General features: G+C 41.4%; 1 protein-coding gene across 6 annotated transcripts in view; it reads right to left on the bottom strand.

Moving 5' to 3' along the window:
• The window catches only part of TNXB (tenascin XB), a 79707-nt gene that overhangs the window by 14123 nt on the left and 49436 nt on the right, over positions 1 to 16148 (bottom strand). For 3 of the 6 annotated variants that reach the window (XM_077286108.1, XM_077286107.1, XM_077286106.1), the window contains 5 exons: positions 11655 to 13940; positions 9718 to 9798; positions 7992 to 8282; positions 3656 to 3940; positions 1229 to 1501 (listed from right to left, as the gene is read on the bottom strand). In XM_077286108.1, coding sequence (XP_077142223.1) covers positions 1229 to 1501; positions 3656 to 3940; positions 7992 to 8282; positions 9718 to 9798; positions 11655 to 13940 — 3216 coding nt within the window. The remainder of the gene's footprint in view (positions 1 to 1228; positions 1502 to 3655; positions 3941 to 7991; positions 8283 to 9717; positions 9799 to 11654; positions 13941 to 16148) is intronic. The other 3 variants (XM_077286109.1, XM_077286110.1, XM_077286112.1) reach the window with 3 other exon arrangements.

Here is a 16148-nt window from a genome sequence, read left to right as displayed (position 1 = left end):
GAAAGAGGGAATTTTTTATTCATTTCAATGGTCGACATGTAATGCTACTTCTCTCCTTTAGAGGCCACTGTAGGAGAAATGTGTGGCTGAGTACTGCTTCCCCACGGCAGATCATCTGGGGTTTGATGGCGCAGCTGAGCGATCCTCGCTATACCACAGTTGGGCTATCCCCGTTATATCACAACTAACAACTAAGCTATTCTTGATATACCACAGCTGGGCTATTCTCATTGTACCACAGCTGGGCTATCCTGGTTATACCACAGCGGGGCTATCCTCGTTATACCACAGCTGGGCTATCCTCGTTATACCACAGCTGAGCTATCCTCGTTATATCACAGCAGAGCTATCTTCGTTTTATACCACATCTGGACTATCCTCATTATACCACAGCTGAGCTATCTTTGTTATCCCGTGGCTGTTCTATCCTCGTTATACCACAGCTAGGCTATCCTCATTATACCACAGCTGAGCTATCCTTGTTGTCACATAGCTGTTCTATCCTCGTTATATCACAGCGGGGCTATCCTGATTATACCACAGCTGGGCTATCCTCGTTATATCACAGGAGAGCTATCTTCGTTATACCACATCTGGGCTATCCTCATTATACCACAGCCGAGCTATCCTTGTTATTCCATAGCTGTTCTATCCTCGTTATACCACAGCTGGGCTATCCTCGTTAGATCACAGCAGAGCTATCTTCGTTATACCACATATAAGCTATCCTCATTATACCACAGCTGAGCTATCCGTGTTATCCCATAGCTGTTCTATCCTCGTTATACCACAGCTGGGCTAGCCTTGTTGTACCAAAGCTGGGCTATCCTAGTTATACCACAGCTGGGCTATCCTCATTATACCACAGCTGAGCTATGCTCATTATACCACAACTAGGCTATCTTGATGGCACCACAGCTGGGTTATCCTCGTTATACCACAGCTACGTTATCCTCATTATACCACAGCTGAGCTATCCTTGTTATCCCATAGCTGTTTTATCCTCGTTATACCACAGCTGGGCTAGCCTTGTTGTACCAAAGCTGGGCTATCCTAGTTATACCACAGCTGGGCTATCCTCGTTATACCACAGCTGAGCTAAGCTCATTATACCACAGCTAGGCTATCTTGATTGCACCACAGATAGGTTATCCTCATTATACCACAGCTAAACTATCCTTGTTATACCACAGCTAGGCTACCCTCATTATACCAGTTCGTTTCTTACCTGTGCTGGCTTCTGCTGTCACTGGTTTACTCTTCTTTCCATCCATTAAACCATATAAGAAAAATTTATATTTTTTTCCAGGCTTGAGCTCCTTCACATCGAAAGATCTCAAATCACTTTCCAGATCAATTTCTCTTGGTTGTCCTTCTCCATTCCGATAGACCAGAAGAAAAGAGTCAAAGTCTCCACTAGAAACTTCCCATGTGAGATGGGCCGAGTCACTGAGGACATTGGAGAGGGAAAGGGACTCCAGGCGAGGGGGCTTGGGTTTTTCTATGGAAGAGAAAGAGATGACATGAAAATTGCCATACGGAGTCATCTGGTAAAACACATTATAGAGGACAGAGGTTACATCTATAACAACCAACACTACAGTAGGTTGATGGCTGAGCAATCGGTGAACAAATGATCTTGGTGTGATCAATATTTTTGCAGATGCACAATTGAGTCCGCAATGGGTTTACAGTCGTCATACATGTTTAGTGAAATCAGGCAAAATGTTTTGGGGAATTTTCTGGAATGACCGGCCACTATTTGTTCAACCAAAGGGCAATTGTTTTCATAACAATAATCTGTTTCAATCCAATTTAGACTAACTGTATGTCCATCTTTAGTCAAATATGTGTGAGCACTTTAAAGACTTAGTCCGAAAAATTTAATGTAGGACTGATGCAGTCCAACCATTGGCACTCCTGCCAATGCCAAGAATGTGACTATCAAGGGACATCTTGAGATAGCTGCGCAATGTACCTTGCTACAGCTCCATTCTGAAGGGGCATTTCAGAGTCCCATTTTTGGATTGTTGGGTCCCCACTAATCCGCAAAGTTATTGCCTATCCTGTGGAACCTATCCCACCTATCTGGGGAATAACTCATACAGTAGTAATTGAAGGAAAGTGGGCACAGCAAAGGTAAAAAGTGGTAAGATACCAATGGATGTACTGTAAAGAGTAGCAGCAATGGAGCAATAATGAGGAATACTCATGAAGGGTACATACCCGGATGATGGTAATGGCCTGAACGACCAAGACCCAACGTGTGTTACCGCCTGCCGCCAGCTTCATCAGGGGTTCTCTGCCTAATGTAAGCCAGGTTTATATAGAAGCCGTAGGACGAATTAAGAAGGTGGTGGGCAGGTGTACCGAGATGTTCAGGCATTTCTGTACCACTCACCGCGCATACGCGTTGCATCGAGCAGGAAGTGACATGTGCATTTCACCAATGCGTTCCACCAGTACACTGTGGACCGAAAGTGGAATATGCGTTCCATAAGGCGCAGGAGATGTGTCTCACCAGTAAAGTGTAAAGTAAGTCTAAAAGTCAATATATACAACTATGGCATCATAATGAATAAGTCAAATGTCAGTACTTTAGCCATAATACGGAAAACGAAAAACATATACAAAAATTTTAAAAAAACGGTTGTACCTCGAGCTTTCCAGAAAGTTGCTGTCATACCACGGGATGTTTTACTCAAATCATCAAATTAGGTTTATAAACACCTACAATAACCAATGGAGTCTTATAGGTAGGGTCTTTAATAAGCATTGGAGTATTCTCAAATTGCTTGATGCATCGCGTATGCGCGGTGAGTGGAACGGAAACGCCCGAACATCTCGTTACACCTGCCCGCCGCCTTCTTAATTTGTCCTACGGCTTCTATGTAAATCGAGCTTAAATTAGGCAGAGAAGCCAGACAAAGCTGCCGGCAGGCGGTAACACACATTGGGTCTCGCTCGTTCAGGCCATTACCATCATCCCGGTCTGTACCCTTCATGAGTAGGCCTCATTACTCTTCCATTGCTGCTACTCTTATTGGATTATTAGCTCAAATCTCTTCCAATTCTTCTATGTTTTTTAATTGTTTTTAATCGGCATATCTCTTGTCTGTGTTGTTATATTGTTTGCTTTTTTTTTTTTTTTTTTTTATAATATTGAGATTTAATGATATGGCCGTGCACATTTCTCTTTCCTTACAAACTTTCTTCTCCCTCCTTATGAATAACCCATAAAGCGTGCTGTGCAAATTTCATTTGTAGCACCTACCTCCCAGGTGCCATTTACAGTACTGGGGCGACCTCTACACCCCTACCACTACTTCACTGTACGTAAAATGTTCTCCCAAAAAATTGATCAGATACCACTGTCTGATCAATAACCTAGATATCATGTATCTGGTGTTGTTGCCTTTTCTTAGGTCTGGGAACCAAGTGAGGGATCAGGTTTCAAGCTTTGTGTGCAGAGGTCACAAGGGTCAGTGGTGCCCACTTAGATAATGAGAGTAACACCTATTCTTAGATACCATAGATCTGGATTCTAGAATTTCTCATGATGCTCTAATCCAGAGGCATTTCACCTCCTCAGTTGTCACCACTCCAATGTTGAAATAGTAAAACCTCCCCCCACCATTCCCCACATCTCTAGTACCTGTGAAGACAGACGTTGTCTCCGGTTTGCTGTAAGTGTCCCCCAATATCCCCCGAAGCTCCACTGTGTAATTAACTTCAGCCACCAGTCCGGTGATGTGAAAAGTTGTCTCGTCCCCTCTTAAAGTCTCCTCTTGGTATGGACCTCCAGAAGGTCCATACTGGAGCATATAACCATCAAAATCTCCATCCAAGGGTTCCCACGTCACACGGAAGGAATCTGGCCGAATCTCAGACACCGAAAGGGGGGAAAGACGGGGTGGCGTTCCTTTATCTGGAGAAGAATCTGGACAAGAATTAAAAAAAAATCAACAATGTAAACTAAAGAAACACGGGAAAGTATTTTTATCATTGCCAATCGGGAAAAAAAGTAAGAAAATGTACTAGACACATGGGTGTATATATCGAGAAAATGAGGGTCTAAGGATTCCTCGTGTGGCACTTTGATAAAGAATAAATGGGGTACAGAGGTGGCCATGTACTGTATGTGTGTTTTTTGGAAGTAATTAAATACTCCTGTGGAGCCAGTTTCTTTTTTACTGAAGTGGGAAAGAAGAAGAAGTAAGCCACCATTCTTCTGATCGGTGGATTCCTGGAAGTGGCACCTTTCGTACATTTATGGTGGGTCCTTTCGATATTCCATATATGACTTATATGGCCACACCCTTTGCTTTACTGTGACCTTTGGGATTGGGATTGTGGCCAGAGAACGTTGATATCACATATTTTGTTGTGCCACGAGACATTGGAAGGCTTGTTGGCACATGATGATGTTACACGTGAGGAACGGGTGATACGTTACACTGGTGACATATTCTTGTAAATCCATTTATCATTAGCTCCCAGCTGGAGCTCACTCACCCGCCCATGCTTTGGCAAAAAAAATTGTGTCTGTTACTGCCAAAAAGTTTTATCTGTACGTGAATAAGTCAATGAAAGCAAAACAATGTGTCAGAGAAGAATAGAAGTCAGCACAGACCAAAATTAATCGAGATCTGTGACGTGAGCGTTGGATTTACAGGAAAGATCTGCCTCGCTTCTTTACCGTTGTTCACTTTGTGCACATTGTGTCATAGATCATACAAGCATTAAAGGGACTCTGTCACCTGAATTTGGCGGGACCAGTTTTGGGTCATATGGGCGGGGTTTTCGGGTGTTTGATTCACCCTTTCCTTACCCGCTGGCTGCATGCTGGCTGCAATATTGGATTGAAGTTCATTCTCTGTCCTCTGTAGTACATGCCTGCACAAGGCAATCTTGTCTTACGCAGGCATGTACTATGGAGGACAGAGAATGAACTTCAATCCAATATTGCAGCCAGCATGCAGCCAGCGGGTAAGGAAAGGGTGAATCAAACACCCAAAAACCCCGCCCATATGACTGAAAATTGTTCCCTCCAAATTCAGGTGACAGAGTCCCTTTAATTATTATCTTATTGGTGTTCAGAGAGAAATCTACAGTCGGTTTGGGTGTCAGGGAGCCACATTTCTTTGCCATGTCCTAATAAAGACTTCTCTAGTACAGCAGAATGAATCGTCCATATGACTCTTGAGTACATTGTGGCATTAACGGGATCAGATCCCATCGGACAAAAGCTCCACTAAATTCATTTTAACATGGTGATGAATTAGAAGACCGACAAAGGTAATGACATTTTCATGCTGGCTTTAGGTGCAGCTACCTGGCATTGAATTATGAAGAGACATTCAAGTTTCTCAATAAAGAATATGCGGAATATAACGCCTCCCGAAGAAGCATTGCGAAACGCGCGTCGAGGCAGAGGGACGCCAAAGATCTCCATACAGCTGACACTAGGTAATGTTATACTATTTCATTGCGGCATAGTATTCACATTCACTTCATATCATCTTAGGGGTCTTATGTCCATGCCTTGTTTCCCTTACTACAATGGAGCATACTATTGTAGCTTAAACTTAGTTTAATGGTTAGGGGCAATTTGTTGACACTCCCCATGCTGTGCAACTTGCATTAATAGTGTGTGCATGTGAATCATTGTCATACCTTTTGATAGGTGTTTATTTTATGCATGGCCAATTGGTTGGAGTTTCCTATGGCATTTCAGTCCCTCTACAAATTGGATCTAGCACCTTTTTGTTATTGCATGTAATTTTAACCTGTTGTTAATAATAAAAAAAACTATTTTATATTAATTTACCACTCTGTTTGGGATTAATCTTACTTTGATCACCAAAAACTGTGAAATAGAATAAAAATACTGCATTAAATAAAATACATACAGATATAAATGGAAATTTACAGCTCTTCAGGACTGACATTATGGTGCTGGGTGCGGTGAATCACATGTTGGCCAATTTTAGCTGAATCAATCTGATGCAGATAAGTACAAGATGTGCAATCTCTATGTTTGACTATTCAGGAAAGGTCAAACTTTGTGAGTGTTGGTTTCTCCGGAGAAGACGGATCTCTGAATTTGTTTGCCGCAAGATAGGAGATTAGTCATTACAAAGCTATGTATTTACTCCTAACATGAGCAACAACAACAATGCTGTGGGTTTGGGATTCCCCGTGTGTTAGTTAGCAGTGCCTTTAATCAACACTGACCTTTCTACTATCTTAGGGACGAGATTGATAGAGACCAGAAGAATATTACTCCGTCATACATATGTGCAACCAAGAGCAAAAACACTTAGAGTTGCTACACAATAAAAAGGTATAGAAACATGTATACAACAATATACAACCTGTATTATCCAACCATCAACATTAGAAGAACTGTAGAAGATCATCAACATGGTCAATAGGACATAACCAGAACACTGGGTACCATTAGTAGACTCTGAGGCTGTGATGGATTAACGTTTCTGAGCCACCACACAGGAGATGATCAACCTCCATTTACACAACACGTCTATGTGCTCTTGTTATTACATCGCAGTTAGTCGAAGATGTTGATATTGGCGAGACTGGCCAATTCTCTATTGACAGATGATGTGGGAGAAATAAAATGGTTAGGAGTGCCAGATTTCAATATGCCTTACTCTTTTTTTCTCAAGGAACATAAGGTTCTCCAAAAAGTGGCTTCCTCAACTGTCCCTAGTGAGAACATGCGCACACTTGGCCTAGTGGTACAAAGATGTATATCGGGATCTTGAAAGGAATAGGAAAATAAGCATTCGGATGACAGTTACTAAAGAGTGTGGGCACCTCGAAACGCCATTTGGTTGTTATTCTATAAACCCTATTGGCAAATAATCAGCTCCAAAGTCATCTCCACCTGGCGTTGTTTTCTCCTAGACCTTTGGCGCCCATTACAGAGGGATCTTTCTTCTGGTATTCTGGTGGGTCAACCTGGTCCTTCTAGTCGGCTACTAATTACATATCAATATATGACATTCAGGGCACCTCTACCATCCCTATATCAGTTGACTGATTACTACACCAACAGACACCATCATCATCATACAGACCCAATGATCGTTGGAAAATCAATGTCATTTAGTAGGAAAATGCAAGATAACTATTGGGAAACCAAAATCTGCAAGCATCAAACCATCACTAGTATATTGTTGGGTCTTTAGGGGTTATTATGAGAGAATTTCCATATATAACACCAAATAAGCACAACCAACTCATCATTTTATCATAGTAATGCTGGATTATGAACAGCAAATGAAGAAAAGTGGACCAATATCATATCTAGGACCACTTTGGAAAATCAAATCAACATCACCACCAGTGGTTCGCCATTAACGCAGCTCAATCTCCATGTGGACATATGTGAGACATGGTTGGTAAAACACACTCACATCATCTTTGTACTCACCATATAGGGATACAAAAGATGGGAATATATGGAGAACTCAGTGGCTTATAAAGGAACCACTTATGACTCCTACCGTCGTTGGCCTTGTTGGTTTCATAGCTTTAGTATCTCCAGTGTGTATCATAGTTAGATATTCCGTACATTATGGAGATAATTACAGATGCAAAATATGGCAATTTTAAGCAGTGATGTGATGGGAAGAAGTTTACATGGGAATATATTTTTAGGAATTGAACTGCAGATGTTGATCCAGGGTCCAAGATTTTAAAAATAGATTGTGTTTTTTGGCCTGTTCTTGGCTTCTTATCATGAAATGTGCTGCAAAATACATCAATGTGCATCAGTCATCTGGAATAAGTTGATACTCTATTGATCTCTGGGGACGTTTGATAATTATTCATCTGGACCACTGCTCTAGACAATGGGATAACATACTGTACTGTAGGTAAAGCTTTGTCGTGTAACAACCATGGCGCACATCCCACGTCTGGTCAAAATACGTAGAGCGTAGATCTTGTAGGATTCTTCATACCTGTCGTCACCTCCTCCTTTAATGGGCGTGATAGCTTCCCACCCCGCATGCCGTACAGCGATATTGCGTATCTGGTGTTCTGACTTAGGTCCTGTAAGGTCACCTCTCTTTGTTCTCCAGGAACACTTATTTCTTTTGGTCCTAAACTATCGGTTACATCCTCATAACGGATTAGGAAGGACTCAAAGATGCCAGGCCTGGCTTTCCATATTAACGCGACACTGTTACTCGTGACATCTTGAACTTGCAGGCCACCCATTGGAGCAACCGGTCCAGGAGGTCTTTTCACAGCTAAAGAAATAGAAGAAATGGCTAGATAAAGACTGATTTACAATGTATTTCCACTGCTTCTAAAACATGACATCTGGACAAGTTACAAAATATTGATGTTGGAAATTGAAGCTCAAGAAGAACATCATGGTAGAGATTGATCATGACAGTATTAATTGGGCAAGAAGAAGCAGTGAAGTAGACATGGTTAGAAAACAAATACCGTAGATCCATCTTGTGCTCATATACTACAGATTAAGGTTTGAAAGAAGAAGGAAAGACCAGTCAACAGAGAGTACATGCTTGATTGTGGGCCTGAGATTTAGGTGCCCAGAGAAGCTCAGATCATTGACTTCCCTCCTATTGAAAAATTGAGGACATGAGTTTGGAAGGGAGAAGTCAAGATTAAGGTTGGCCAAACACATTAGACCATTGTTGGCCAGACAGCTATTTCTCCTGCCACCACCACCATCAGTTCAACACTGAACGTGACTCAACCAAGTAGCTGCATCTTATCTTCCAATATCTGCTGTCAGCGAAGAGTCAGGAGGGTCCCGTATACATCAGATGGTTGACTCTATGGGCCTTTGGCCAATAGTGTGCGCGAGTGTGCATGTGTGCGTTCGCGTATGTCCAGTTTGAGATGAAGATAAGGCCCACAGGATAGGCCACCATTTCTCAAACTTCAAGGTAGTCCAAAATAGTAACATGCCCACAGTTGTAGGTGAAGACAACTGAGGAAGCAGTCATCAAACCCTGCAAAGCCCTAACATCATCATGAACTCATTTTAAGCTTATTTTAGTGGTATATTGGTTCAGGAAACAGATAAATATAATATATTTAGGTAATTTTACAAGTTTGGCATGGACTCTGACCAGTCAAAAGCCCGAGGTGTCACCATGTTCTAGAAGGTGGAACTTCAGTAGATAAGGCTTGAGAGGCTCTGGTGTAGGCTGTAGCTCAAGTGTAAGGTCAGGATGGAAGCTGAGACATTGAAGACATTAGAGAGGATGCCATACTAAAGTAAAAGGTGAAGACTCAGATTCTTAAAGGGCATCTGACAGCAGGTTTTTACAGCATGAAGTAGGGCAGAGACTGTGACTCCAGCAATATGTCACTTAGTGGGCTGTGTGTTGTATTTTGAATAAAATCAGGAGATTATCACAACAGGACTAGGTGTCTCGTGTCATGTAATCCTCCCACTCTGTGTAACCTTAACCCCACCACTGACTGACAGCTTTCTGCCTATGCACAGTGTACACAGAAAGCTGTCAAACAGTCCTGTGGGTGGGAATATTCAGAGCTGAGCATCTGGAGAACTGTTAGATCTGAGCAGCTGAGAAAACAATGATTTTATTAAAACTGCACTAAGCAACCCAGTAAGTGACACATCCCTGAAATCAGGGTCTCTGCCCCTACATCAATCTTTAGATCACACAATTAGCAAGTAACTACCTTTGGTTGTGGTGACTTCAGGCGTATTTGGTGGTCGAGTTGTCACTTCCACATGCGGCTGAGCGGTCGTGGTTAACGGAGCTGCGAGTAATTGCAAAAACAATGTTATCTTCATATTTTTCTACACAAAAAATGTCCTAAAACCCCATGACCATCGATGGCCAGTGCATGCTATCCCTTCTTCACACCCCACATCGTACAGATACAATGGCGTCCAATAATTTCATGCCGTAACGAGAAATACTCCATGCAGAACATGTGCACGACGACATGCCATAAGCAGTGCTCATATATTGTGTATGTATATACACGTACATCTCCGAGGATACACACATAACAATATATACTAGTATTTTATATCATATATACATACACCAGCGCCAGGTCTATGTATATTGTACATATACTGCCATCATATACATATATACTATAGAATATACATATACAAAGGTAATGACAGAAGGGCCCGGAAAGCAAAGATACATGGATCTGTCATTAATATATATATCATACGTACACGTATACCGCACGTCTGGACGCATTCTCTGATCCCGGCACTAATATATGTATGCTTGAGATAAGACATAGGCCGAAATCCCCGAGCATACAGATATATGCCCGGCGGTGCTCCCACACACACTCATACGTCACTCTTCAACTATATGATATATATATATACATTTGTGCGTTCACATTGCCTGAAGGGTAAAGGTGTTATCAGCAGGTCAGACGCGGTGTCATTGGCCATACGGTGAGCACACAGCGAGCGGCAGAGGGAGAGAGAGGCCTGTGAGGTAAAACTGTGGTGTTATTCATCGGTGAGTGGCTGACAGGGCAACAGACTGAGGGAAAACGAGAAAGAAATGAGGAAAATAAATGAGAAAACATTCACCTACACGTTACGTTCCCTAGTCCCAGTCTTCCGATACGAATGTATTCACTTAAAGGGGCTGTCCACTTTTAGTGGAGGAGACGCTGAAAATTAGCTGATCACAGATCGATCGCCGAGAGCACCAAGTTTTCAATTTCCCTGCAGCACCACCACAGGTGAAATGAGGAATTACATGGTGTCCATGTACTATAGGGACATGTTGGGTCCTCCAGAGTGAGACCTGATCTGTATGGTCGTTCTCTGCTCTGGATAATTGGTGGAGGTTCTGAATAAGGACTGAGCACTATAAACTCTTAAAAGGATTTTTAAAAATATTATTTTGTAACTAGAAAACTGCTTAAAAGTGACAACCCTTTTTTGCAAACATTTGTTGCACCCCCATTTGATTGGGGGTCCTGTGGTCAGATCCCCACTCCAAGCAAGATCACTCCACTTGATAGCTTCCTTAAGGGACAGTCCTCCTACATCCCTACTACATATATGGAAAAGTAACTATTCCCATCGCTTGACCAAAATGTGTAAGAAATATAGAAAGTATGGAATAGCCTATAAGTCATCCTTCATATGGCTGCAAAAAAGATGCTAATGTGATATTACCAGTTATCAAATATAAGCTGGAAGTCTATATGGATGTTGGATAACTTCCTTAAACAAATCTAAAAATAATAATAAAAAAACATTTAGACATTTTACAAACTATATAGAAATAGAATGGGCTCTTCAAAAAAAAATGTATAAAAATGTATAGCATCAAACACAAAAGAAAGATGGGATCAGGAAATATGAGAAAGCACAAAAAGCCAGATATATGGGAAGACCAATCAAGTAAGGGGCAAGGTGGACAAGAGAAGCAAGATAATTAAATGTCATATTGTTTTCTAAAAATTAACTAGTGGATTGATCTATTCAATATCCCAAGACAACCAAGATGTCATTACCCGGTTAAGATACAGCTGGTATGGGCAAGTAAAAAGATAAGCCAGTAGGCAGCCAGTAGAGCTTCAACATAACCCAAGTGTTTCCTAAAAGCTAGCTTGCCCAGTACCTGTGTCAGCCACCAGTGAATAGGACTTGGATGAGCCGCCCCTCAGCATGCCATGTAGATCAAGTCTGTAGCTAGTTCCTGGGACTAAATCTTTGATTTCCACCTGCCTGACACCTCTTTCCACTTCCATTCGATGGGGAGTTGCACCAGACTCTGGTGGCCATGGAATGTAAACGATGACTGCCTTGTCCCATATGAACCCAAGACCCTCTAATGATATTACAAGGCTAGTTGGGCTTCTCTGTTGTATGCTGGGCCTTCCTTGAGCCCCATGGCTTGGAACGTTTAGAACAATTGGACTTTGTATGGGGCCAGTATTACCTCGGTCTTCTCCAGACCCTACGATTTGATTAATCACAAAGGTCTCACCAGTGACTTGTGTTGTTTCTCGTGTAGGGATCTGAGTATTTGGCATAATCCCATCTACAAGCACTTTATGTACAGTTTGTTCCTTCTCTACTCTATGTATTTGGGTTGGTTTATGGCGAGATTTTTCTCTAGAGTTACTTAGATGTGTGGTAGATGCCTCGTAGCCATCATCAGTTTCTTCTTGTAGTTGTCTGTCATGAGAATGTGAATGATCATTTGCAATGTGATCTGTTACAAATCCTGTATTAATAACTTCAACGTTTGAACTTTCTATCAATGTTTGTTTTTCCTTTCCATCTTCTGTTTTCTGCTTTGGTATTGTGTCCTTTTTTGATGGTGCCACTTTCTTTTTCGGCATGGTAATTTTATCTGTTGGTTTAGAAGTTTTTGATGAGTCCACCCCAACTACAGTTTTTACATTGTCCTTTGAAATGGGGTCTCGCCCCATGCTATTTAGATTTTCATCTGTCTCTGAGACAGTCCCATATCTACCCACTGTTAGTATTATTGGAACATTTATGTCTCCAGCAGCTTCAACCCTTCCAAGTGTCTCTACATTGGGACTAATGGTTATGGTTCGAGTGAAATCTGGTCTTCTCCACAAACTGTCTTCTTCTCGTGAATCACTACTTGTTTTGTCTCCGTGTTCCATTTCATTATCACTTCTGGTGTTCCCTACATTGCCTTGTAATTGAGATGCCCCTTCAGGTTCTGAGTTTCCAGTGGCTCCTGGTGTCTTTTGAGGAAGACGATCATACACCATACCTGTAAAACTATGAGGTTTCCATTTTACCAAATATAGAAAAATTGCCTTGGCCACAGATTCAACTGTCTGGTTGCCTCGGAGTGGGTATGAAGTGGCCCGGAGGTAACTTTCTAATCGCTGAATAAATGTCCCGTTGTAGATGGATAACTTTTCGGGCAGGTTCTCAATTACAGCTTTTATTTGTGGGCCAAACATTTTAGTTTGATTCTTAGGTTTTGTTAAGTGTGGTAGTTGTCCAAGTCCGTCCACCTCAACTGTCTTATTATACATTCCATTAATTTCGTCTCTACCTACATTTTTTTTTCTGGAAACAGTGACAATTTTATTTACCTTGACTAATGTTGTGCCATGCTTTTTCGATTTCGATGGGTCTGTGAGATCATCTACATCTTCTCCTTTAAATTCAATTCCTTCAGACTCCAAATGACTCTCTGTTGGCATTTCTGGGACACCTCCACTTTTAAGAGTATCTAATTGATCTGTGGTTGGTCTTTCGAATGGTTTGGTTTGCAAGGTCTCCAACTCCAAAAGTGTTTTAGCAACAGTTGACCTATTTGACAACCGTCCACTGCCTGTAATACGCCATTCACTATGGATGCCAGTTGTTGAGTCTACATCTTCTGGTACTTCTGATTCTCCCTCTTGCACATTAATGGGAATTTTAGTCTTAGATGGTTCAAAATGTGTGATGTTTCTTGTGATTATCCACGTCTCAACTTTGGAACTTGGTAAATTGCCTCTCCTGTCCAATGGTCTTAAATGTCTTAAATCTTCACCTATCCTCTCTTTCGTGACCACATCTTCATCTCGTCTATTCACTGGCATTTTTGAGGGATACTCTACATCATCATGGTCATGGTAGTTATCGTCTTGGCGTCCTTTGCTCCGTTGTGTTTCATGTATAGTCGTGATTATAGTTTTGATGTTCTTTCGGGTGTGTAGGACACTAGTTTCTTTTTGGTTATCTGTAATCGATTCTTTACCTTCCTCTTCTTCTCTGTAACGCTCCTTTTTGGGCAAGTTAGGGTGATATTGATTTCCCTGTTTTGAAGGTTCTAAATTCACAGAAGTATCAAGTGTGTGAGAAATCTTGACTGGTCCGTGCACTACGTTTTTCTCCTCCACTGTCAGATGTTTTCGTTCCTCTCCAGCTAGTAAAGCACCAAATTAAGAAGATGAGAGTTATCCTTTTTGTAGTCAAAACTGAAGGATGAAAATAAATAAGTAAAATTAAAAAAGTAAGACAATTCTGCAAATTCAAACTCATGTTAGCACATGGGTCAAGAGGAACAGATACGCATTCCTAGAAAAAATATGTACATATATATTACACTACACTGTGTGCAGAATTATTCGGCAAGTTGTATTTTAGAGGATTATTTTTATTATTGATCAACAACTATGTTCTCAATCAACCCAAAAGACTCATAAATATCAAAGCTTAATATTTTTGGATGTTGGAGTGTTTTTTTTTTTTAGATTTGGCTATCTTAGGAGGATATCCGTTTGGGCAGGTAACTATTACCGTTCAGAATTATTAGGCAACTTAATAAAAACCAAATATATTCCCATCTCACTTGTTTATTTTCACCAGGTAAACCAATATAACTGCACAAAATTTAGAAATAAACATTTCTGACATGCAAAAACAAAACCCAAAAAAATTAGTGACCAATATAGCCACCTTTCTTTATGATGACACTCAACAGCCTTCCATCCATAGATTCTCTCAGTTGCTTGATCTGTTTACGATCAACATTGTGTTCGAGTGTTCGAGTGTTCGAGTCCGAGAGGTGGACTGTTTTCCCTCCCTGTAGATCTCACATTTTCTGAGGGACCCCAGGTTCTCTATGGGGTTCAGATCAGGTGAACAAGGGGGCCTTCATCTTTGAGACCTTTACTGGCCAGCCACGCTGTGGAGTAGTTGGAGGCATGTGATGGAGCTTTGTCCTGCATGAAAATCATGTTTTTCTTGAACGATACCGACTTCTTCCTGTACCATAGCTTGAAGAAGTTGTCTTCCAGAAACTGGCAGTAGGTCTGGGAGTTGAGCTTCACTCCATCCTCAACCCGAAGAGGTCCCACAAGTTCCTCTTTGATGATACCAGCCCATACCAGTACCTCACCTCCACCTTGCTAGCCTCTGAGTCGGAGTGGAGCTCTCTGTCCTTTACTGATCCAGCCTCTAGCCCATCTATCTGGCCCATCAAGAGTCACTCTCATTTCATCAGTCCATAAAACCTTTGAAAAGTCAGTCTTAAGATATTTCTTGGCCCAGTCTTGACGTTTTATCTTATGTTTCTTGTTGAAAGGTGGTCGTTTTGTAGCCCTCCTTACCTTGGCCATGTCCCTGAGAATTGCACACCGTGTGCTTTTTGTTACTCCAGTAACGTTGCAGCTCTGAAATATGGCAAAACTGGTGGCAAATGGCATCTTGGCAGCTTCACGCTTGATTTCCCTCAATTCATGGGCAGTTATTTTGCGCCTTTTTTTGCCCAACACGCTTCTTGCGACCCTGTTTTCTATTTGCCATGAAACACTTGATTGTTCGGTGATCACGCTTCAAAAGTCTGGCAATTTCAAGACTGCTGCATCCCTCTGCAAGACATCTCACAATTTTGGACTTTTCAGAGCCCGTCAAATCTCTCTTCTGACCCATTTTGCCAAAGGAAAGGAAGTTGCCTAATAATTGCGCACACCTTATATAGGGTTTTGATGTCATTAGACAACACCCCTCCTCATTACAGAGATGCACATCACCTGATTTACTTAATTTGTAGTTGGCTCTCAAGCCTGACCAGCTTGAAGTAGGACAACATGTATAAAAAGTATCATGTGATCAAAATACAACTTGCCTAATAATCCTGCACACAGTGTATTATTTCTGAGGAAATTGAAATGTATTAGTCTTGATGAAACTAGTGGAGTAAAATACATTTTTATGAGTCTAAATGACTAATCATCAATATCCAAACATTGTGAAAAAATTTATACAGAGACATAAAAAATGTATACTCATGCCATAGAGTTTGGTTAGAAATACACAAAGAAAGTATTGTGCTCACCAAATACTCATAAAATCATGATGGCATCAAGATGGGAATCAAACCTAAGCATATGCATCTGTCGTATTAGGCCGTTTAGTAGTCATGGTCTCCAATTCTAGTAGATTCTGGTCAGAGTCAAACCCAAGCAGTTGCTTCTGTCGTATTGGGGGTGTTCGGTGGTCTTGACCTTCAATCTGATGGGATTATGATCAGAATCAAACCTAAGCAGTTGGCTTTTGCATATTTGTTTAGACCAATGGAATAGTACATTACTAGTAAGAAAGGCAACATGGGGGGATGCAACAATTTGGC

Source organism: Ranitomeya variabilis, chromosome 2 (assembly GCF_051348905.1).
Source record: "Ranitomeya variabilis isolate aRanVar5 chromosome 2, aRanVar5.hap1, whole genome shotgun sequence".
Lineage (NCBI taxonomy): Eukaryota > Metazoa > Chordata > Amphibia > Anura > Dendrobatidae > Ranitomeya > Ranitomeya variabilis.
Note: the sequence above shows the minus strand (reverse complement) of the source record. Positions and strands in the feature narration are given on the sequence as shown.